Source organism: Scyliorhinus torazame, chromosome 16 (genome assembly GCF_047496885.1).
Source record: "Scyliorhinus torazame isolate Kashiwa2021f chromosome 16, sScyTor2.1, whole genome shotgun sequence".
In the NCBI taxonomy this organism is placed as follows: Eukaryota; Metazoa; Chordata; class Chondrichthyes; order Carcharhiniformes; family Scyliorhinidae; genus Scyliorhinus; species Scyliorhinus torazame.
This window is the reverse complement of record NC_092722.1, coordinates 124,941,655-124,966,118: the sequence shown is the minus strand read 5'-3', so window position 1 is coordinate 124,966,118 and position 24,464 is coordinate 124,941,655. Positions and strand designations below refer to the sequence as shown.

Sequence of the window (24,464 nt, the reverse complement as noted above, 5' to 3'; positions counted from 1 at the left end):
GGGAGAGGGCTGAGGGGAGAGGGCTGAGGGGAGAGGGCTGAGGGGAGAGGGCTGAGGGGAGAATGCTGAGGGGAAAGGGCTGAGGGGAAAGGGCTGAGGGGAAAGTGCTGAGGGGAGAATGCTGAGGGGAGAGTGCTGAGGGGAAAGGGCTGAGGGGAAAGTGCTGAGGGGGGTGTGCTGAGGGGAGAGTGCTGAGGGGAGAGTGCTGAGGGGAGAGTGCTGAGGGGAGAGGGCTGAGGGGAGAGTGCTGAGGGGAAAGGGCTGAGGGGAGAGGGCTGAGGGGAGAGTGCTGAGGGGAGAGTGCTGAGGGGAAAGGGCTGAGGGGAAAGTGCTGAGGGGGGAGTGCTGAGGGGAGAGTGCTGAGGGGAGAGGGCTGAGGGGAGGGTGCTGAGGGGAAATGGGCCAGGCAGGAGGGGGGGGGGGTTCTCACTTGGTGGCGCGCCCCTGATCTCGGCATGAGCAATCTCCCGGAACTCGGGAGCACCAGCTATGTCCAGTGTCCTCTGCTCGTGCACGGTGAGGGGCCGCAAGTCAGGTTCACCCCCTCCGGTTCGGGCACGCTCTCGCTGGTTATGGGCGCTCTTCTCCTGGGGGGTGGGGGCGGGGGGTGGGGGGGGTGACAGCATTGTGAGGCAGTCTGATGCATGCGGTTGGACCTATGTTGGCATGGGTGCACAGGGCACACGGCCAACGCGGCTTGCATGGGTGGCTGCAGCCATGCGGTTGTACCGTCCCCCTGGGAAGGGGGTGAGTGTCAGACATGTGGGGGGTAGGGGGGTTGGTGCCATGGGCACATTGCTGGGTACTCACCCTGGCTGCCCTCAGTAGGTCGTTGAGCTTTTTGCAACACAGCTCACCAGTCCTGGGTGTCACCGCGATGGCACTGATGGCCGTGCCCACCTCCATCCACAGACGCCGGGCCACGGTGGCTGGGACCCTCTGGCCAGGTCCAGGGTACAGACCCCCTCCTCTCCTCGATGGCATCCAGGAGCGGCTCCAAGTCATGGTCTGTGAACCGGGGCACAGTTCTGCGTGGCGCCATGTTGCTCCAATGGCAGCCTGTGCGTCGCGTTGCCTTATATGCTCCGAGGCACCGCGTCGATTGCGTGGCGCCGGGTCTCCGACGCTACTCTGAGGCCGCGCCCCCACGCTTCTCGCCAGGCCCCTGCTAGCCCCCTTGTATGCCGGAGAATGGGGTCCCGGAACGGGCGCCGTCAGCGGAGTGAAACACTCCCGTTTTGTTGCCGGCGTCGACACTCTGCCGTCGGAGCAGACTATCGCGCTCACGATGTCAAGAGGGAAGCGTTTTAAGAATAAAGAACAAAGAACGATACAGCACAGGAACAGGCCCGTCAGCTCTCCAAGCCTGTACCGGTCATGATACCAACCTTTGCCAAAACCCTCAGCACTTCCTAGTGCCGTATCCCTCTATGCCCATTCTATCCATGTATTTATCAAGATGCCTTTTGAACGCCGTTAATGTATCTCTTCCTTTGGGCATGAGTTCCCCATCAGAATGAAAGTTTTAAACTCCTCTGTATCAGGTTCCCCACCTCTCCCCCTTCCAACCCATGAGACCCTCCCAGAATCTCCTTCAACATATCGACCTGCACATTGAATAGGCAGGAAGGGGACGAGTGGCACAATAATGAAGTTTGAGTTTAAATATACCCCTCAGCACAATATCAGTAGGGAAGGGTGAGTTTCCAAATCCCCTCATTACACACCCAAAATAATCAATCTGGAGTTAAAATTAGGCCCATGTAATGTTTATTATTATAGCAACAGTTCCTAAAATTCACAACAATGACTGTGTTCTGTCCCATTGACTCAATCAATGTATTCCCAAATATCCTCCTTGTTTCTTTCCACATCCAATATAAGGCCAAAAAGTATGGAAGTAATATACTATTTGTTTAGTTTATCAATGTGGTTAATATTCTTGAATAAAGCACAGAGGTTTACAATATCTGAAGCAGGATTATTATTTGAAAATAATTACATGAATAAAATGTTGATTTAAGAAAGTAAGTGAAAAACGTTCCCGTCCAAACCATTTTATATGTCCGAGAATGTGAATGAATCTTCCAGCTATGTTAGCTGGGAAATTCATTGTTCGCCTGGATAGAAATGTTTAATTCAGGGAGAGCACATAATTATTCAGCATTGCCAAGTTCAATCTCCAAGACCTTTTCAAAGCATTCCTCCCCATCCAACATGTGTATGATCCCACGAATGCAGAAAGCCACAATGTCTTGTGAGTTCTCGGCTATCTTCTCCAAATGGGTGCGACACTTGTTCCGTGAGTTTGAGTCATGTTTGATTTTAAATCCTTCTAGAAAATATTTGATGGCATTTGATTTGAAGTGTTTGTAATTCTGTTCAAATAACCCAACCTGAAAACGTATTTCTTGCTTATTTTCTGGACATGTATTTTCCAATTCCAGTAGTTCACTGTAGATCTTATCTGCTTCACGATACTCTCCATTTATGGAACAGATGTGTGCATAATCTATTTTTGCGTAAATAAATGATGGATTGAGCTCAATTGCTTTTTTAAAACAATCTTTACAGTCATTGATTAATTTATCAAGATTGCCAGAATGAGATTTTTTCAGTGTCTGTATTTTGCTTCTGTAACACACACCTTTCTGGTGGTATAAGAAGGCAGATTTGGGTGTCATTTTTAATGCTTTGTCCAGCAGCTTCAGGGCTTTTTCAATATTTCCAGCGCATCTGTAAAATTTTGCTGCATAACGGAGCACATAGGGAAGACCAGGGGACTTCTCCAGCGCTTGTTTAACTAATGTGTCTGCTTCCTCATATTGCTCGAAGACTCGGAGCTTCAGAGCCAACTGCACCATTGCTTCAGCGTCATTGGGATCGAGCACAAGCACACGTCGCCATTGCTTCACTGATTGACTTGAGTCAACACTCTCAGTGACACCAGAAAGCCCTTCCAGACGAGACAGGACAATCGCATATCCAACATTCCAGTCAATGTTACTTGGATCTTCCTCCAGAGCCGATTCAAAACATTCCATTGCCTCTTTATAGTGTTGAATGTTATATTTCAACAGTGTCCAACCCATCTCCCCGTAGACTTCAGATATCATTGCTGTGTACCGAGAGGCATCAGGAAATTGTTTACAGATCCTCTCCAGTTTGTCGAGGTAGGACTGAGCCTCTGTCAGTTGTCCCTTGTGATAATATATCCAGGCATAGTTTCCATAGGTGATGATGATTCTTTTATCAAATTCATCTTCATGATTCTCCCTCAGAACCTTTTCAGCTTCCTTTAAGTTTTGAATTGCCTCCTCACAGTTTCCTTGCAGACAGTTTATAAAGGCGAGATGGTTGTAAGACCTGTCTTGATATTTCAGATCAAGATCTATTGAATCTTGTAATCTTTGCTTCGTATCGCCCAGGTCAATGTTTTCTCTCTGTGGAGCCCAAGTGAAGTGACATTGAAGCTGATCGAGCTCCACTTTCAACAAATCTTTCTGTGTGTTACTGCAAGAGAAAAAAAATCTTTCATGATCCATATTATCTACAATTGTAACTTGCTGATAATGAACTATTTTTCCATGGAATTTATTTTTAACCCGGGCCTTTGGTTAACACTAGATGACAGAGTAAGGATAATTAGCAATTTACAGTACCATATGGTATTATGGCATTTAATTTATATTCCAGTACTGGGTCTTACTGGTGGCTCTGAACACTGAAATTACAAGAGAATTATTGTTTATAACACTTGTTAATGCAGGTTTGTCCAAGGTAAGGCCTGCAGGTTGACTGTGGCCCGTGAAGCCTCTTTACGGAGTTCTCAAAATTCCTGTCAACCAGCAGACTTTCACTGAAAAATTCTGCTTGGAGCTGCTCCTCCAATCATTATTGTTTCTCTCCCATCTTTGCTGCTGATAGGCTGACTGGTGAACGTATCAGCAGCAAATGGGGGAGAAACAGCCTCTGATTGGTAGAGCAGCAAACAGTGTTCTGATGGCTGGTGTGTGAGAGAAGGGAAGCTTTCTCAGGGCTGGAGCCCTGGGAGACAGGTATGGCGAGGCCAGGGAGGGCAAAGTCCTATCAGGCCCAGGGAGGTGGAAATGTTGGCATATGTGCAGGGTCAGGAAGGTGATTGACTGGGTGTGTGGGAAAGATTGATTGACTTGAGTGATGGAGTGAATGTGTGTGAATGAGTCAATGAGTGAGTAACTGTGTGAGTGTTTGGGAGTGAATGATTGACTGAGCGTGTGCGTATATGTGTAGCATTGAGTAACTGAGCATGTTTGTGTGTGTGAGGGAGTGTGTGAGTGAGTGAGTGAGTGTGTGCTGGTGTGAGTGACTCTGTGTGTATATGTGGCAGTGAGTAACTGAGCGGTGTGTGTGTGGGAGTGATTGATTTTGTGTGTGTGCTTGTGTGTATATGTGGCAGTGAGTAACGGAACATGCGTGTGTATGTGGGAGTGAGTGACTGAGTGTGTGCGCGCATGTGGGTGGGGTGGTGAGTAAGTGAGTAACTGTGTTAGTGAGTGATTGGGAGTGAGTGTGTGCATGTGGGTGGGGCACTGAGTAAATGTGTATGTATTAGTGAATAATTGGGAGTAACTGAGTGTGTCTGCGGGGGTGGGGGTGGGAGTGAGTGACTGGGGGTGAGTGACCCCAAGACCCCATGTTTTTGATCATGAGATGCTCACAGGGCAAGTAATTTGCTGCCCACTCATTTGTACATTTGTATATAATTTAAATACTCTGTTTTTAGGAACACAATAAAAAGCTAATTACAAAAGTTCAATTGCTATGCTTTGAGAACATTTGCTGCTAACAGCTATATCAGTGAACTCCTGACCCTGAGTGAGCCTCTCAATCGCAGCCCCTCTTCACAATTTCTCTCTCCCCACTCGCAGATGAGCATCTTTGTCACCCGGTCCCACCAGGGTCATGGTCTCAGCAGCCAGGCCATTCCTGATACTCAGACTGCTGACCTGCCAACGGGTCAAGCAACCGTCTCTCCCACTCGGACTGTGTTTCAGTGAGCAGCTGCTGCTCTCGAACCGCCGTCACGCCGGTGCTCAGACTCATGCACCTGTCACTCAACTTCCTACTGCTCGTTACTCCTCCAATCAACGATTGTTTCTCTCCCACACTTGCTGCTAATTGGCACAACTGCATCTCACTCAACACCCGGCATCAGATCCCACTCCATTGTCAGACTCCAATCTCCTGCTCCGTGATTACGATTGGATCAGCACCCTGACCACTCCTGAGGATGGGATCTCTGAGATAGGGGCCTCTGGGGGATCCACACCCACTGATGCTCCTATTAACACAACAGCTGGCACTGTACCTCCTCCGGAAGCTCTGGTCTCCTCCAACGTGGTCAGTCTGGCAGAGAAACTAATTTGTCGATCAGGCCCGCCGCTGGGCAGGATTCCTGTTCAACAACACAAATGCACAAATATTCCTGTTCCCAAAACCCGTGACTCTCCACTCACACAACCCACCCCAGTCAATATCCGACCCAGTGAGTGACATGGAATAGTTTAAGCTGATTAAAAGGAGATTTGTGAAGGACGTGTCATGACAATCTATTCTAATTTTTGAAGAGGTAACTTGCATATTGTCATAATCATCTAATTTTATCATTGAAAAGTAATTTTTAGTTTTAAGAATTGAACTTGAATGTAGATAAATGGAAACACCTGATTGAGCAACTGGGAAAATGCAATTGCCGAGTATCCAAAGTCTCCACCTTTAACTCACAGTTGGACACATTTGGGGAGGGTCCTGAGAAGTGGGAGGAATTACTCATTGTAAGTTAAAACAGATTGGAGATCATTACAGCTTGCAGAACTTATTTCATCAGTTGACAATTAGCAGTGAAAAATTTAAACAATGGATGGTCCATCTTTGACCATTTGGTCTGGACAGGAGGTCCAAGGTTGTTTCAATAAATTATTTGGATTATTCATCTTGATCCCAGATCACTGTGGGGACAGATCTGCTGCTCTATGGGTCGTTGGAGAACGGACGGATGACTGTGGACGTGTGTCAAGATCCTGTGAAAGTCCTGATGTGTGGACCTATGTAGGAATTACCTGGGACATTGAAAGTGCCTGTGTGTAATTCCACTGCTCACCGGAACCCTCTGGGAACGTCTCTGATCCTGAGTAAAAATCAGAGATTGTGGATATTTCCTCAGTACTTACCTGGATAGTTGCCGAAGAAATGCTAAACGGATTAAAAACCAAGTCCAGTACCTTTTAACAGCACTACTGACATCATATCACCCACCTAACAACTCACCAACCCCTGACTACACCACAGCCCAATGGAACTACCCCCTACTACCTGACTATCACCCTGATCAAACCCAACTATCCTCCAGCACATCTGACGATGCTGCACACCCAACATTTCCACCAACTCCATTCCTACCTGATTAGCCCCGATCTGATTTGACTACCCTTCAGTCCACCAGACTATACCTCCAAACACTTAACCTCTCCCCAATGAAAAGATTGAATTATTTTTTTTGACAGATTGAAGCAGAATATTCACAAATTACAAATTTCCCAGTTCCCCCATCGGAATCACAATATCACAACTACCAATCACCGGTCTTCCTTTGTCCTCTGCCCTAAACCCCTCTTCTGAATCCCATTACCTGATTTCCACTCTTCCCATTTCTCAGCTGCTTTTAGTCACCATCACCATTAACGAGACGTAGGTACATAATCTAGGCGAGTGCTGCTGTGCTGTACTGAGGGAGTTGCTGAGGTTTTGCTGAGATGTTTAAGCAAGGCTGCATTTGCCCATTCAGATGGATGGAAAGGATCCCGTGGAAATACTCAATGAACAAGTTGTGATGTCTCCCCAGTGTCCTGACCAACATTCATCCCTCAAACCAACACCACTAAAACAGATCATCTGGCTATTACCACTGTGCTATTTGTGGGAGCTTTGTGTGCGGAAATTGGCTGTGGCATTTCCTGTTTAGCAACAGTGACAACACTTCAGGAATACTTAGATAAAAGCAAACAAATCTGAAACAAAAACAGAAAATACTGGACAATCTCAGCAGGTCTGACAGCACCTGTGGAGAGAGCAGGGAGCTAACGTTTTGATTCCTGGGGCGAAATTCTCCGTTATCGGCGGAAAGTCCGCCGACCGGCGCAAAAAACGGCGCAAATCCCACTTGCGTCACGTCATAAAAATGGGACGATAGTCTCCGGCCCGAAATGAGCTAGCAGCGATGTAACGGGATCCGCGCTTGCGCAGTGGTTCACACCGTGCAGCGTCATACGCGCTGCACGGCGTGACGGCTCACAAGGCCGCACAGCTCCCCCCCACCCGACCGCAACACCCGACCGCAACACCCGACTGGATGGCTGGCCGTCGCTCAGCCCCGAGGTTCGAGTCACGCGATGTGGAGGCGCTCCTGGACGCGGTGGAGCAGAGGAGGGACGCCCTGTATCCCGGGCACGGCCACAGAGTTGCCCAACGCCACAGCCGGCGTCTGTGGAGGGAAGTGGCAGAGGCCGTCACCGCTGTGGCCCTGACACCACGGACAGGCACCCAGTGCCACAAGAAGGTGAACGACCTCGTCAGAGCAGGCAGAGCACCCACCCCATATCCCCCATATCCCCCCCTCCCCCATATCCCCCATATCCCCCCTCCCCATATCCCCCCCTCCCCCATATCCCCCCTCCCCATATCCCCCCTCCCCCATATCCCCCCTCCACCATATCCCCCTCCCCATATCCCCCCTCCCCCATATCCCCCCTCCCCCATATCCCCCCTCCCCCATATCCCCCCTCCCCCATATCCCCCCTCCCCCATATCCCCCATAACCCCCTCCCCCATATCCCCCCTCCCCCATATCCCCCCTCCCCCATATCCCCCCTCCCCCATATCCCCCATATCCCCCCCTCCCCATATCCCCCCTCCCCATATCTCCCATATCCCCCCTCCCCCATATCCCCCATATCCCCCTCCCCCATATCCCTCATATCCCCCCTCCCCCATATCCCCCATATCCCCCTCCCCATATCCCCCCTCCCCCATATCCCCCATATCCCCCCTCCCCCATATCCCCCATACCCCCCTCCCCCATATCCCCCATATCCCCCCTCCCCCATATCCCCCATATCCCCCCTCCCCATATCCCCCCTCCCCCATATCCCCCATATCCCCCCTCCCCATATCCCCCCATCCCCCATATCCCCCCTCCCCATATCCCCCTCCCCCATATCCCCCCTCCCCCATATCCCCCTCGCCCATATCCCCCCTCCCCCATATCCCCCATATCCCCCACCCCATATCCCCCATATCCCCCTCCCCCATATCCCCCATATCCCCCTCCCCCATATCCCCCCTCCCCATATCCCCCCTCCCCATATCCCCCCTCCCCCATATCCCCTATATCCCCCTCCCCCATATCCCCCCTCCCCCATATCCCCCATCCCCCATATCCCCCTTCCCCATATCCCCCATATCCCCCCTCCCCCATATCCTCCATATCCCCCCTCCCCCATATCCCCCATAACCCCCCTCCCCCATATCACCCCTCCCCCATAATCCCCCATATCCCCCCATATCCCCCATATCCCCCTCCCCCATATGCCCCCTCCCCCATATCCCCCATATCCCCCCTCCCCCATATCCCCCCTCCCCATATCCCCCCTCCCCCATATCCCCCCAATCCCCCCTCCCCCATATTCCCCATATCCCCCTCCCCCATATCCCCCCTCCCCCATATCCCCCATATTCCCCCCCCTCATATCCCTCATATCCTCCCTCCCCCATATCCCCCATATCCCCCTCCCCCATATCCCCCCTCCCCCATATCCCCCATATCCCCCTCCCCCATATCCCCCCTCCCCATATCCCCCATATCCCCCCTCCCCCTATCCCCCATATCCCCCCTCCCCCATATCCCCCATATCCCCCCTCCCCCATATCCCCAAATGAATCCAGCCCTAACCTTAACCTCTGCAATGCACGCGCAACCGATGGCGTGCATTCATATACCTGCCTAACACTGTTGCCTTTTACCCCTGCCACCACCCCCCCCCCTCCCCACAGGAGAAGCGCGCACACAACAATAGGTAGCATGTGAGGACTGGAGAAGGGCCCGCTGATGAGAGGCCACTGACCGTACACGAGGAAAGGGCCCTGGAACTGGCTGGCGGACCTGAGGACCGGGAGGTTGCTGATGCAGAGGTCGGGGGCCCACCAGCAAGTGAGCCACCGACAGCCCGTCCCCATATCCCCCCTCCCCTATATCCCCCTCCCCCGTATCACCTGATCACTGCCTGATGTCTAACCATGCATGCTTCATTGTGTATCGCAGGACCAAACGTCCAGGCACCCATCCCCGCAGAAGCACACCGCCCGCAGCATGCCCCTCGGAGACCACAGGAGACGGAGAGACCCGCACCCTCCAGCATGCGACGCCCGCAGGATGCCCCTCACACACCACGGGAGACGGAGAGGCCTGGAGCAACAGGGAGACGACCCCCCCGTCACGTGCGGGAGCGACCACCCAGCGATGAGGGGGGCAGCCACAGGCCCCCGTCACATCCGAGCCAGGACACCACTACCCAGGACACCACTACCCAGGACACCACTACCCAGGACACCACTACCCAGGACACCCCTACCCGGGACACCACTACCCAGGAAACCCCTACCCGGGACAGCACTACCCAGGACACCCCTACCCGGGACAGCACTACCCAGGACAGCACTACCCAGGAAGACGAAATACCGGACAGTGACTCAGAGTGGATGGGTGGGGACGAACCCCCACCCCAAAGTGCCATGGACTCAGAGTGGGACGAAGAGCACGACACAACGCCACTGCTGTCACCAACACCCTCCACCATCGCAGAAACACTCACCACGGTTGGGCACTTTAGTAATGAGGCGTCTGGTACACTCACTGGTGCGCACAACACAGCCGTCCCGGTACAGCAGGTGGAGGTAGGAGCAGCAGAGGGACCGGGTGGTCGGAGGGCAGCCCAGGCCAAGCGAACATCTGCCGCCCAGATGGATCCCGGGTTCCTGAAGTTACCACACCCACACATAGATCCGATGCAACCACCGACCCGGAGATGAGCGAAGAGGGTGACGGGCGGCTTGCGGCGGCTGCGGTCGCAGGTGGAGGAGTCCCCCGCGTCCAGGAGCTGGGAGTGGTCCCGGTCATGCGTGCCACCCAGGCTGACACCGCACGGGTGGCGTCCGCGGTGGAGGCAATGGTTGCGACGGTGTCAGACATAGGGAACGGTTTGCGAGGCCTGGGGCCTTCCGGGCAGGCGGCGTCTGTGGCCCAGGAAATGGCTGCCCTCTCACAGGAGGCCATGAGCCAGTGCCAGCGCCAGATGGCAGAGGCGCTCAACGCCATAGCCCAGTCTCTGCAGGCCATGGCCCAGTCTCAGCAGGCCATGGCCCAGTCTCTGCAGGCCATGGCCCAGTCTCAGCAGGCCATCGCTGAGGGCATCGGCGCCAGTGGCCATGTGCGAGCCGGCGTCGCACTGTCACAGACAGGGTTGGCCAACACCCTGGGCTCCATGGCTGCAAACCTGCAGACCCCTGTCGATACCAGCACGGGCCTCCAGGACTGGCAGCGCCAGATGTCGGGGGGGCGTCGGATGGCCAGTCCGTTCGCATCCCCCAACAATGTAGAGGCCTGGGGGTCATCGGGCACCCCGAGGGAGGAGGAGGTGGTGTGGTCCGTCCCGGCTCCCTCTGTAGGGGAGGTCCCGGTACACCGCGACACCTCGGACTCCCCCCCTTCCGTCCCAGGTGCATCGGGTGGGCAACGGGCAGGACAGGCTGGCAGCTCGCCATCCCAGTCGCCCGGGCCGCAGCCTGGCCCATCTAGGCCAGGACGCCCCAGGAAACGGCCGCCAAAGGGATCCAGTGTCAGAGGGCAGGAATCACAGGAGTCCACCTCCAGTTCTGCTGTACCGTCTGGGGAACCACGTAGACGTAGTCAAAGGGCCCGTAAGGCCAAACAATTAGACACTGAGTAAGTTGGCACGGGTGCAGGGCACAGATGAGTTTTAGGGGCTAGGGCACGTGCATGAACTCCTTTGGTTATTAAAGTCAATGTTACACCTACCGAAGCTGCCTTTGTGCTCTGTCCAAAGTGTGCGGGCGTGTCATGTACGTTGAGCGCAAGTGTGTGTGTGAGGGGTGGTCTTACCTCAGCCCCAGGTGAGACTGCCCCCTTCCCCCTGGGCCGCCATCAACATCCCCCGGGCAGAGGACGGGACCGTGCGCTGCAGTGTCACAGCCGCATGCAGGGATGGTCTGGGTGGATGGTGGTACTGTGGCCATGGGTCAGACAGAGTCCACCGATGTAGAGCCAGGAGCTCATCGCAGGGCGGGTTGTCATCATCCTCCATGGCCTGCGATAGACACGCGTCCACCCGCAACTGTGTGAGCCCGGCCCGTTGTGCCGCCGGTGGATCGGCAAGGGGGGGGGTGGTGTGCATGCGGGTGGGGTAGGTGGGGTTGGGGAGGGGGGTGAGGGTGCTGGGTGGGTGGATGGGTGGGGGGTGTGGGTGGTCGGCTGTTGCCATGGTGTGCGGTCTGTGGCCATACTACCCGATTCCCACGCCCATCTAGTCAGTGAAGCGGGCGGCTATCAGTCTGTCCCGTGCCCGCTGGGCCAGCCGGTAACGGTGGACAGCCACCCGCCTGTGTCTACCCCGTCTGCCCTGACCATTGCCCCCATCCCCCTCATCTGGGGAGGACTGGGCCTCTTCCTGCTGCTCCTCCACTCCGCCCTCCTCTGCCTGCGGCACATCGCCCCTCTGCTGGGCTATGTTGTGCAGGGCGCAGCACACCACAATGATGCGGCCGACCCTATCTGACCGATACTGGAGGGCGCCCCCAGAGAGGTCCAGGCAACTGAAACGCATCTTCAGCACGCCAAAGCACCCCTCGATCACTCCCCTTGTCGCTACATGGGCATCATTGTAGTGGTTCTCCGCCTCATTGCGTGGCCTCCGTATAGGCGTCATCAGCCACGATCGCAATGGGTAGCCCCTGTCGCCCAGCAACCAGCCCCTCAGCCGGGGATGGCGTCCCTCGTACATGCCGGGGATGGATGACCGCGACAAGATGAATGAGTCGTGTACACTGCCTGGGTGACGGGCGCAGACGTGCAGGATCATCATGCGGTGGTCGCAGACCACCTGTACGTGCATCGAATAGGTCCCCTTCCTATTAGTGAACACGGCCCTGTTACCTGCAGGTGGCCGCACGGCGACGTGCATCCCATCGATCGCGCCCTGGACCATGGGGAACCCGGCCACGGCAGAGAAGCCCACGGCCCGGGCATCTTGGCTGGCCCGGTCCACGGGGAAGCGGATGTAGCGGTGCGCCATGGCATAAAGGGCATCTGTCACTGCCCGGATGCACCGGTGCACCGATGTCTGCGATATGCCGGACAGGTCCCCACTCGGTGCCTGGAATGACCCCGTTGCATAAAAGTTCAGGGCCACCGTAACCTTGACGGACACGGGGAGAGGGTGTCCCCCGCCAGTGCCACGCGGTGACAGGTGTGCCAGCAGGTGGCAGATGTGTGCCACGGTTTCCCGCCTCATCCGGAGTCTCCTCCTGCATTCCCGGTCCGTGAGGTCCTGGTATGACTGCCGGGGCCGGTACACACGGGGCGCCCTCGGGTTCCTCCGTTGCCGTGGGGCCGCAACGTCCTCCTCCCCCTCCTCGTCCTGTCGGTCAGGTGTCCCTCAAGCCTGGGCGGCACCCGCCTGCCCCTCTGCGGCAGCCTGCGCCGCCTCTCTGGCACGCTCCTCCTCCTCCTCCTCCTCCTCCTCCTCCTCATCCAGGGCAACATATTTCCCATTTTTTTCTGTCTTCAGCTTTGACAAAGGGTCATCTGGACTCGAAACGTTAGCTCTTTTTTCTCCCTCCAGATGCTGCCATACCTGCTGAGATTTTCCAGTATTTTCTGTTTGATTTCATTAGCTGCAAACTGCTTTGGGATGCCCTGAGATTGAGGAGTATTTTGTATAAATACTGGTTTTCTTTTTTATGCAATTGTTAACATCCTGAAACATTGTCAGACATATACAATAATGCAATGCTCCCCCCCCCCCCCCCCCACCCCCCCCCCCAATGTCAACATTGAGTGAGGACAGGATCATATGTGTCTGTGATATCCTCCCATCTATAAAAGTTTACTGTCCAGGGTCACATGTGAAGGATTGTTGCTCATGAGAGATACTGGACGTTTGCCAACAATTGTGAACCTGCATTCATCATGGGACATTGCCTCGAGGAAACAAAGAGTAAGACATAAAACTGAGGTGAGGAGAATAAAGAACAGATATCAGTGGGGAGAGCCATTTGTGGTTCTTGTAAATAAAACAACCATAAACCTGAAGATCGTGATATTAAAATCTTGATTTATAATTGGCTTAAATGCAATTCAATTATTTGATGTAAGTTTATTCAACTTCAGGTACACTATTAGAAACAAGTTCACCAATATTGATGACTCCTGACAACATTAAAACTGGCCCACAGACAACCGACAAACTACCTGTTCTGTCATTAATCTGACAAAATGGACATTGAGAAAAAGGTTTTCTCAAATCTTCATCATCTTCTCAAACATTCAAGTGTGGCATTGTCATGTGCTCATGTCTCTCCAACCAGAAGACATGACATTGCAGTTACGTCGTGGAGACTGTTGTCTTCTATAATGTAGCTCTTACATTGCAGCTGATTCCCTCCCACTGAATGTGCCTCCATGTCGTCGCTGACACACACATTTCTGGCCCCTCAGCAGCAACCACACTGCAAGAAGATCTGCAGAAAAGTTTCAAGCTATTTTTCTGCACAGAGACATCACAGATGTACACACATAACACAAGGGTTCCCGATCCAGGTTTGTGCTAACTCACCGAGGACTCTGACATATTCTGACTCTCGGGTCTGCTGAGTTTGGGGTGAGTTCTCTAATGCTCTCCTTCTGTTTCATGGTGGCCTCTTTCTGCTACAGGATGGTTTACCAGAGGGGTGACTGGTACCCTTGAAGTCGTCCATCGGACAACTGTTCTGCATCGGGGCAAAACACGTGGGGTCCATGTCCAGTGGGGATGGAAGTGCAGATGGACCGTGGGGAACTCTTGGGCCGCAGCTTTGGCCAGGAGAGGTCGAGGAATCCGTCAAACCTTTTGCGGCTCATAGTTTTCGAAGCGGAGCCGCCATGAAGGGGTTGATGGTGGTGGGTTGGGGGGACCGCGAGACTTACAGGAAATTTGTCAAATAGCTGATTTGACATTTTAGACAGTATTTTCCTGCCGGTTTTAGAATGCGGACATTCGGAAACTCTGCATTAGTGGCTGATAGATTTAGATCACCGTGACCCTTAGCTTGGCGACTCTTCTGACACCCTCCCGCAACCCATCAGCAGTTTGAAAAACCCTGGCCTACGACACCATACATACAATATCACAACAATCACTGAAAACATTTTAAAGTTATCCAGTCCATGGTATCTCACGCAGTGTTTCCGTTGTATTATAGACTACCCCTGAATCATCTCAATTGGCTGGAAAGCTGGCTCGTGATGCAGAGCGAGGCCAACAATGCAGGTTCAATTCCCATACCGGCTGAGGTTATTCATTAATAACACCATTTGGGCGGTACGGTGGCACAGTGGTTAACACTGCTGCCTCACAATGCCAGAGATCCGGGTTCAATTCCGTGTGGGGTTTGTACTTTCTCTCCATGCCTGCGTGGATTTCCTTGGGGTGGTCCAGTTTCCTCCCACAGTCCAAAGATGTGAGGTTAGGTGGATTAGCGATGCTAAAAGTTGCCCCTAGTGTCCAGAGATGTGCAGGTTAGGTGGGGTTATGGGGGTAGGGCAGGGGAGTGGGCCTCGGTAGGGTGCTCTTTCAGAGGGTTGGTGCAAACTCAATGGGCTGAATGGCCTCCTTCTGCACTATAGGAATTCCAGGATTCTATGAAGGCCCCGCCTTCTCAACGTTGCTCCTTGCCTGAGGTGTGGTGATCCTCAGGTTAAATCAGCGCCAGTCAGCTCTCCCCCCTCAAAGGGAAAAGCATCCTACGGTCATCTGAATCTATGGCAACTTTACTTTGCTTTTTCAACCACAAACCTGATCAGAAATAATAACTGAAAGTGCAGAATAACCATAGAGTTGTGTAAAGCCAGTATTACTGGACAATGAAGGCGGAACAATATTCCCAACTTTTCTTAGTTGATCTAAGTTATCATCTCCCTCCGTGAGCTTGCATGTCTCAACTCTGACTCAGAAGGTTAGCAGCTCAATCCCCAACCCGTAGACCTGGTCAAATAATTGAGTCTGACACTGCTGTGCCGCACTGAGGGAGGTGCTCTGTGGTTGGAGGCACCAATCTTTTTGAATTAGTAATTTAAACAAGGCTCCCCTCTAACCACTTCAGAGAATGTAAAGGATCCCATGGTGTTATTGGAATAGGAGCAGATTCTTTCCATTGTCTTGGCAAATATTTATCCCTTCATCCACATGACTAATATAGATTACCTGGTTATTGTCACATTATTGCAGCTTGTTATGTGCAAACTGTCACCTGTGCTTCCCACAATGCGACAGTGTCAAAGACTTGGAAACTTTGCTGCCTGTAAAACTCTTTGGATGTTCTGAGATTGGGCAGCATGTGATATAATTACAAGTCTATCTTTGTATCTAATTGTTAATATCCTCAATCACTATCAGACATAAACCAGGAGATTAGGAATAAAGAGTATTGGTTCCACAGATTAATAATGTTTACTTTTGTTTAGAGCACTTGCTAATGGAGAGCAAGTGAGAGATAAGGAGACTAAAGCAGCAGAACAGTCACTGGAGCAGAGAGCAGGACTCTCCGGCAGCAGAGTATTGGAAACAGGCAACAGTAACTGCCGCTTCCCGGGCTTTTGGCAAAGATCAAACATTGGATCAAGTGGGAGGACAGGTGCAATGCCTGTCCTGGTCAGTGTGGATCTAGTCTGTCCCTTTCTGGGGGAGCATGAATTGGACTGAATCTGAATTAGTTTTAGGAGCAATCACGGTGATGGATTAGGGACTGTTGCCAATTCAGCACCAATAATGTTGCCAATTAATAATGATGCTCTTTTGAGTCGCCAGGTATCAAATGGTACCACCACAAGGCTTTACTGGATATCGATCAAAGGACCACACAACCAGTTAGTCAGTTCAAGTACAAAGATAGTTTATTTACACACAAGGATTACTTCGACATGCAACACAAAACACTACAAGTTAAACAACACCTAACAACTACAATAACCTATACTTAACTTCAAGGCAACCGGCTCTATGCAGATGGTCAAGGCCTTTGTTTGGATCTTGACTGGCTGGGTGGAAGAAGTGGCTCTGTTTCTGCTGGGCTCATCTGTCTGGTAGCGATGGTTGGTCTTGAACTTGTCTGTCTGGTCGTTATGCTGCACTTGGGTTGGCATAGGTCGGATCCAAGAGAGACTGAACACATGGCGGTGTCTCTTCTTATCCCTCTGGGATTATGCGCTCTTTGGGGCGGTCCTTAACTTGGACCCAATAATTCGACAGGCTTCGATCACTGCCTTCGATTTTGGCCAATAAAGGGGCGGGTGCCTTGATGGCTGGGCGTGTCCTTCGCGGTCATTGACCTTGGCTGTTTGGTCTCCCTGAGTAAAGGGAGTGGCGCCGATTAGTCTGTATCTGTATCGGTTACCTGAGTACAGTTTTTTTGTTCTGGGGAAATGAGCCATTAGAATGCAAACGAGTGGGGGTTTGGATCGTGTTTAGCTCTCTGGGTTGCAAATACACACCCAGGCTCTGAGTCTGTCTGAGCCCTGGGTTGGCCATAATTCCCATGGTCCTTTGCAGGTGGCTGTCATAATATGCACTCAGGCACATAATGAGATACAGACAGGCAGTGACAGGCACCCAGTACAGCCAATCAACACACAGGACAGAACACAACCAATCACCAGGCAGAACACTAGAGGGTGGTTTCCCACTATAAAACACATGAGGCATCAGCACTCTAGCTCTTTCCACTGGTGACAACTGTAGTGACAGTCAGGGTGTATATATCAGGTCGCATCTTCTGCACGTGGCTCAGAGCTAGTCTGGTCTAGTTAGTTATAGTAAGCACGCTTAGGTTAGTAGAGTGTCAAACCCACAGCGAACTGTGTGCACTGCTTCACAGGTTCAATAAAGCATATTGAACGAGCATTGCGCTGGTCAAGGAGACATAGCCTGAGTGAGTGAGACACAGACAGAGTGAAAATTTGGTAATTTGGTGCAGTGAGAGAACCAGGAAAGGTAAGTGGTTAATCTAATTGTGCTGTTTTTCAGTTAAAAGTGCAGTGTAGATTAGTGTCTGATTGGCTGAAGCTGCCCCCACCCTAATTGCTGAGAGGCAGTTATCTGGCAGTCACCTGAGGCCTGTTAAGGGGCACAAAGGTACACATTGTTGCTCTTTTTAACCTTAGTCTATTTGCTCTGATTACGCCACCTTTGCTCACGAGTCGCCAGGTATCTTTCTGATACCGCCACGTGGTTCAAGTTCAGGTTATGATTAATAATACAGCACACCGCTTAGTAAGGATTAAAACAACGGTCATTTATTATATACAACAAGCAATATTAATACACTAATACTACTATCTATATAATAAACCTATCACTGCTGGCCAATATTTAACTTAGGAAGAGCCCACCAGGTCAGAGAAACAAATGGCTTGTCCAATCAGATCTGGCCCGCGGGATTCAAAAGGCTGCTACAGGTCGGTGGCTAGGTGTCTCTATCGGATAGCGATCGCTGGATTCAAACTTACAGTTGCCGGTTGCTGGTCTTGCGAAGGTCTCGAGCAGACGAAGAGGAGAGAGAGAGAGATCTGAACTTGGCCCCTCACTTTTATAGGGCCCAGGGGCTTCCCGCCTCCCGGGGCGGCCCTTGGCCCTGAGTCCCAAGTGATTGGATTTGTCCCCAATCCCTGGGTTCAATGTGTCCAATGGTGAGGCGATTCCTCGATCGGGGGGTGGTCGTTCACCTGTCTTTGTTTCGGCCACTGCAGGCGCCGACAGGTCTGGCCCGGTATTCAATTGCTAATATGTTGCAATTGTTCCCGGGGATAGCCGATTTAACTGCAGCTGTCTGGATAGATGGGCTGCAAACAGTCCTGAACGTAACTGCAAATACCTGGGTTGATGGGCTGTTGATAGCCCTGAGTATCGATCTGGGCCAACTTCCCCAGAGCCGAATATGCAATACTGCCTGCAGCTGCCTGCTTGTGTCTTGTTAGCTGCTTTTCCCAGCAGCCTTTCGGGTTAGCCATTTCAAACTGGGTTTTGGCCAGATTAATCGGGACGCAACCATTTTACGTGGCTACAACATTGTATTCTTCTCTTTGAAGTTTTAGTGTGAGTCATCCTAAAGTCTGTATAAAAGACAGACAGAAAGCGCACTTAGTAAGCATTGCGCTGGTCAAGGAGACACAGCCTGAGTGAGTGAGACACAGACAGAGTGAGAATTTGGTAATTTGGTGCAGTGAGGTAATTCGGTGAAGACTGGGAGAAGGTGCTTTTTCCCGACTCTTTTGTTCTCTCTCTATCTTCGGGCCTTATTTTGGGAGCCGTTCGGAGGAGGAGGAGCAGTCTCTGTGAGTATAAAAACCTAACGGTAACTTCCTGTTTTCCAGTTTTTTTTCCCAAAAGTGACGTCAGAGGGAAGCTGTGATCTGATTGGTTGATAGAAAATCTGCCCCAAATTAAAAAAAAACCCAGCTAAACTCGTAAACTTAAATTAAACTAATTAATTAATTAGTGATGGCTGGTCAGGTGATGTGCTTGAGCTGCTTGTCCACTGATGCCCAGCGGGAGTGAAGTGGGCTCACATATCGAGTCTGTCCGGAGCCTTAATCGTTCTCTGTGATCGCCTCAGCTCCGGCTTCGCTGCGGGCACGGGTGTTGAACTCGTTGCTGCGGGCACGGGTGTTGGGATCGTTGACTCCTGGAGCGTGTCGTCTGGAGCTTCATCACAGTTGGTCGGGGAGGGGGGGGTGTAGGTCGTGTAGGGGCGGGGGCGGTGTTCGATGTAAGGGGGGGGGGGGAGGGCGTAGGTGATGGTCGTTGGGGAACCGGCGGGTGCAAGATCCTAGAGGGAGACTGTATCTTGTCGGCCATCATGGTGCGCCACGTAGGCATACTGAGGATTGGCATGTAGGAGCTGGACCCTCTCGAGCAGGGGGTCAGATTTATGGCTCCTCACGTGCTTCCGGAGGAGGACAGGCCCTGGTGTTGTCAGCCAGGACGGAAGTGAGGCCTCGGAGATGGACCTCCTGGGGACGACAAATAGACAGTCGTGAGGGGTCTCGTTCGTGGCTGTGCAGAGGAGCGACCAAATGGAGTGGAGTGCGTCGGGGAGGACCTCCTGCCAGCGGGAAACCGGGAGACTTCTAGACCGTAGGGCCAGAAGGACGGCCTTCCATACGGTCGCGTTCCCCGGGGGTTGTAGCTGGTAGTCCTGCTCGAGGCAATGCCCTAACCGAACAGGTACTGACGCAGCTCATCGCTCATAAACGAGGTGCCCCGGTCATTGTGGACGTAAGTGGGGAAACCGAACAGGGTGAAGATGCTGTGCAGGGCCTTAATGACAATGGCCGCGGTCATGTCGGGGCATGGGACGGCAAAGGGGAAACGGGAGTACTCGACAACGACGTTGAGAAAATACATGTTGCGGTCAGTGGTGGGGAGGGGCGCTTTGAAATCGACGCTGAGGCGCTCAAAGGGGCGGCATGCCTTCACCAGGTGGGCCTTGTCTGGACGATGGAAGTGCGGCTTGCACTCCGCACAGACCTGGCAGTCCCTGGTCATGGCCCTGACCTCCTCGGTGGTGTAGGGCAGGTTGCGGGCCTTGATGAAGTGGAGAAGCCGGGTGACCCCCGAATGACAGAGGTCATTGTGGATGGCCCGAAGTCGGTCATCTTGTGCGTTGGCGCATGTGCCGCGGGACAGGGCATCTGAGGGCTCATAGAGCTTCCCAGGTTGATACACGATATCGTAATTATAGGTGGAGAGTTCAATTCTCCACCTCAAGATTTTATCATTCTTGATCCTGCCCCGCTGTGTATTGTTGAACATGAAGGCTACCGACCGTTGGTCGGTGACGAGGGTGAACCTCCTACCAGCCAGGTAGTGCCTCCAATGCCGCACAGCTTCCACAATGGCTTGAGCTTCCTTTTCGACCGAGGAGTGTCGAATCTTGGAGGCGTTGAGGGTACGGGAAAAGAAGTCCACGGGCCTGCCTGCCTGGTTAAGGGTAGCGGCCAGTGCGACATCTGATACGTCGCTCTCCACCTGGAAGGGGATGGACTCGTCCACTGCGTGCATCGCGGCCTTGGTAATGTCTGTCTTGATGCGGCTGAAGGCCAGGCGGGCCTCAGTCGTCAGGGGAAAGATGGTGGCTTTGATAAGTGGGTGGGCTTTGTCCACATAGTTGGGGACCCACTGGGCATAATATGAAAAGAACCCCTGGCATCAGGGCCTTGGGGCAGTGGGGAAGGGGGAGTTGCAGGAGGGGGCGCTTGCTTTCGGGGTCAAGCCCTAGGACTCCGTTTTCCACAACATAGCCGAGGATGGCTAGTCGGGTTGTGCTGAAAACGCATTTCTCCTTGTTGTCGGTGAGATTGAGGGCTTGGGCGGTTTGGAGGAACTTCTGAAGGTTAGCGTCGTGGTCCTGCTGATCATGGCCGCAGATGGTGACGTTATCCAAGTATGGGAACGTGGCCCGCAGCTCGTACTGGTCAACCATTCGGTCCATCGGACTTTGGAAGACCGAGACCCCATTGGTGACGCCGAAGGGGACCTTGAGGAAGTGGAAGAGGCGGCCGTCTGCCTCAAAGGCAGTGTAGTGGCGGTCTTCCGGGTGGATCAGAAGCTGGTGTTATGCGGACTTCAGATCTACCGAGGAGAAAACGCGGTAGTGTGCAACCTGATTAACCATGTCCGCTATGCTGGAAAAGGGGTACGCATCGAGTTGTGTGTACCGATTTATGGTCTGGCTGTAGTCTACAACCCTCCGGTTCTTTCCCCCGGTCCTGACGACCACCACTTGGGCTCTCCAGGGGCTATTACTGGCCTCGATGATCCTCCCTTAAGAGCCGCTGGACCTCCGACTTGATAAAAGCCCTGCCCTGGGCACTGTACCGCCTGCTCCTGGTGGTGACGGGTTTACAGTCGGAGGTGAGGTTCGCGAAGAGCGAGGGAGGGGCGACCTTCAGGGTCGCGAGGCTACATACGGTGATAGGGGGTAGGGGTCCGCCGAACTTCAGGGTCAGGTTTCTGAGGTTGCACTGGAAATCCAGTCCTAACAAGAGAGGAGCGCAGAGATGGGGGAAGGACATAGAGTTTAAAATTGGCGTACTCGGCGCCCTGTATCGTGAGGTCCGCGACACAGTACCCCCGGATCTGCACTGAGTGTGATCCGGAAGTAAGGGAGATTGTTTGGGATGCTGGAGAAACCTGGAGGGAACAGTGCCTTACCGTGTCCGGATGGCTGAAGCTCCCAGTGCTCCCAGAATCAAACAGGCCGGGCGTTTCGTGCCCATTGACCCGGATGGCCATCATTGAGTTCTTGAGTTGCTTGGGCCGTGACTGGTCGAGAGTGACAGCGCCAAGCTGCGGGTAGCCGGCGAGGTCGGTGGTAGCCGGGTGGTCCCAAGATAGTGACCAAGATGGCGGCCCTGTCGTCGCACATTTCGGGAGGTGTTGAAGGTGGCGACCAAGATGGCGGCCCCCATGAGTCGCACAAGTCGGGTAGAGTTAAAGATGGCGTCCCCCACGGATAGCACGAGGCGGATGACGCGCAGAAGGGGGCGTTACCGGCAGGGACGCCACCACGCTATGGGGTCTGCGGGCCTGTGAGTCATGCCTGCGATTTTGGTACTTTGGATCGGGCCAAGCAGACTTTGGCAAAATGTCCTGCTTTGCCCCAGTCGCTGCAGGTCGCATTCCGAGCTGGGCAATGCTGCCTGGGGTGCTGGTTCTGACCGCAGAAATAGCAGGGTGGCCCCCCGGGTTGGGCGGGCAGCCGCGCGGCACAGGCCTGGGACACCCTCGGGTCGGGTGATGGTCGCGCCTTCAGCGCCCACGAGGAAATCGCGTGGTCGGAGGGGAAAGGATTCAGATTCTGGAAGGCTACCTCTAATGAGGTGGATAGCTTTACCGTCTCTTCTTGGTCGAGGGCGCCCTTTTCGAGCAGGCGCTGTCTGACATAGTTGGACCGGACTCCAGCCACATCGATGTCCCGGATGGCGAGTTCCACGTGCTGCGAGGCCGTGACGTCCTTGTAGTTACAGTTTTGAGCGAGTACCCTCAGGTCGTGTAGATATTCCTCCAGCGATTCCCCGGGGCGTTGATGATGTGTGGTGAGGAAATTCCGCGTGAGCACTTCGTTCACCGGCCTCACGTAATGTCTTTTCAGGATCACGACTGTGTCTGCGTACGTGGTCGTGTCTTCGATTAGTACAGAGATTCTATGGCTCACCTGGGCGTGGAGGAGACTCAGCTTCTGTGCCTCAGTGATGGCGGGAGAGGAGGAGGCGGCGAGGTAGGCCTCAAAGCAGCGGAGCCAGTGTGAAAAGATTCCTTTGGCTTCAGATGCCTGTGGGTTGAGTTCCAGTCGATCAGGTTTGAGGGCGGCTTCCATTGCGATATCTTAGCTTATTAAATTGATGCGCCCATCAATTCACACGATTAGTAGAAGCGAACAGTGATTTTAATAAGCTAGATCTGTGCCTGCCTGCGACTGCTCTGTGCTGACTGCTGCCTCCAGGCTGCAGATTTATATACCACCCCTGAGGGGGCGGAGCCACAGGCGGAGCCCACAAGGGCATCAACATAATAAAATACAATTAAGTGGTGAATAGTAGCAGCAATACGTTCACCATAACACGTAAATACAGTCACATATGCTCCAAGCAACCAACATTTTTTTTTAAAATGGTGAGATATCATAATATGCACTCAGGCACATAATGAGATACAGGCAGGCAGTGACAGAGACCCAGTACAGCCAATTAACACACAGGACAGAACACAACCAATCACCAGGCAGAACACTAGAGGGTTGTTTCCCACTATAAAACACACGAGGCATCAGCACTCTAGCTCTTTCCACTGGTGACAACTGTAGTGACAGTCAGGGTGTATATATCAGTTCGCACCTTCTACTGACTCAGAGCTAGTCTGGTCTAGTTAGTTATAGTAAGCACGCTTAGATTAGTGGAGTGCCAACCCACAGCGAACTGTGTGCACTGCTTAACAGGTTCAATAAAACATATTGAATGAACCTCAAAGTTTGGAGTTTACTTTCCAGTGCTACTACATCCAGTTGCAGTCTGTGTTACCCCAGGGTGATTACCACGACAGTGGCCATCTGAGATGGCTACAGGACTTGCCCCATTCAATCTGTACAGTGGCTTTGTAACTCTTAAAGAACAGGAACTGCTGACCAGCTGAGTGACTCAGGAGTCATTCAGAATCAGAGATGGTCAATTGAATCCTGCAGTCTAATGTATTCTCTGTTGCTCTGGGTATAACAATTCTGACTGATTTAGTCAGTTTATCAAGATGAGCTGCCCACAGTTTTCCATGAGTTAATAATTCCAGATAGCCGTGATCCATAATATCTGCCTGAGGTTATTTACAGAATGCTTTATTCCACATTGTGAGATTTTAGAATTGAAGTTTATCTTTGTATTTTCTGTAAAATCTGCAGGGAAATAAAGCTTATTTTATTTAAAATATCACCTGACACAATATTATAAATAGATCCGCCTTTTGAGTCTAATTTCTTCTGACAATCATTTGTCTCAGTGCGACAGTATACACATATCTGTATGACTCACTGTGACAAATAATCCCACTCTCGTGTTTTAACTCCCGTGTAATTTATACTATTGTATTTCAGAAAACAAGCTCCTTGTCCGCTAGTCTACATGCCTAATCGTCTAACACACAGAATGCCAATGAAATTTACCTCATAACGCTGATCGAAAGCCAAATTCCTTCTTCAAATTTAGCTCCACCGGCGAGTTGTCGATGAACAGTGCTCGATGTGTTCTCATTTCCAGATAATTTATATCCTGAGTGTGAGAATAGAAACTGAACCTAACCTTCATTGTTTTACTCCAGGGAAAATGGTGCCAAAACAAGAGTTGTTTATAACGTCCCAGATCTCCATGGAGATTATATGATACTATATATATGATCTTATTGACAACATGGACCTGCTCACAAACACAGAAGCAATCAACAAGCCCAACCTGTTTGATTAATCTCACCTTTGCCTCTTTACCACATTCCCCATATTCTCACCAGGAATCCACTGGCAGGAGATGCTTCAATGACTTTTCCAGGATAAATTGA

At 52.3% G+C, this 24,464-nt stretch overlaps 1 protein-coding gene across 1 annotated transcript; it reads right to left on the bottom strand.

Moving 5' to 3' along the window:
* Nucleotides 1–1,753: 1,753 nt before the first annotated feature.
* Nucleotides 1,754–24,138, bottom strand: LOC140392416 (interferon-induced protein with tetratricopeptide repeats 5-like). Its single transcript, XM_072477690.1, has 2 exons — nucleotides 24,076–24,138; nucleotides 1,754–3,513 (listed from the first exon to the last, which is right to left on the bottom strand). Exons 1-2 carry the CDS (start codon nucleotides 24,078–24,080, stop codon nucleotides 2,157–2,159), a joined length of 1,362 nt encoding a protein of 453 aa, XP_072333791.1. The 5' UTR covers nucleotides 24,081–24,138; the 3' UTR covers nucleotides 1,754–2,156.
* Nucleotides 24,139–24,464: the final 326 nt, after the last annotated feature.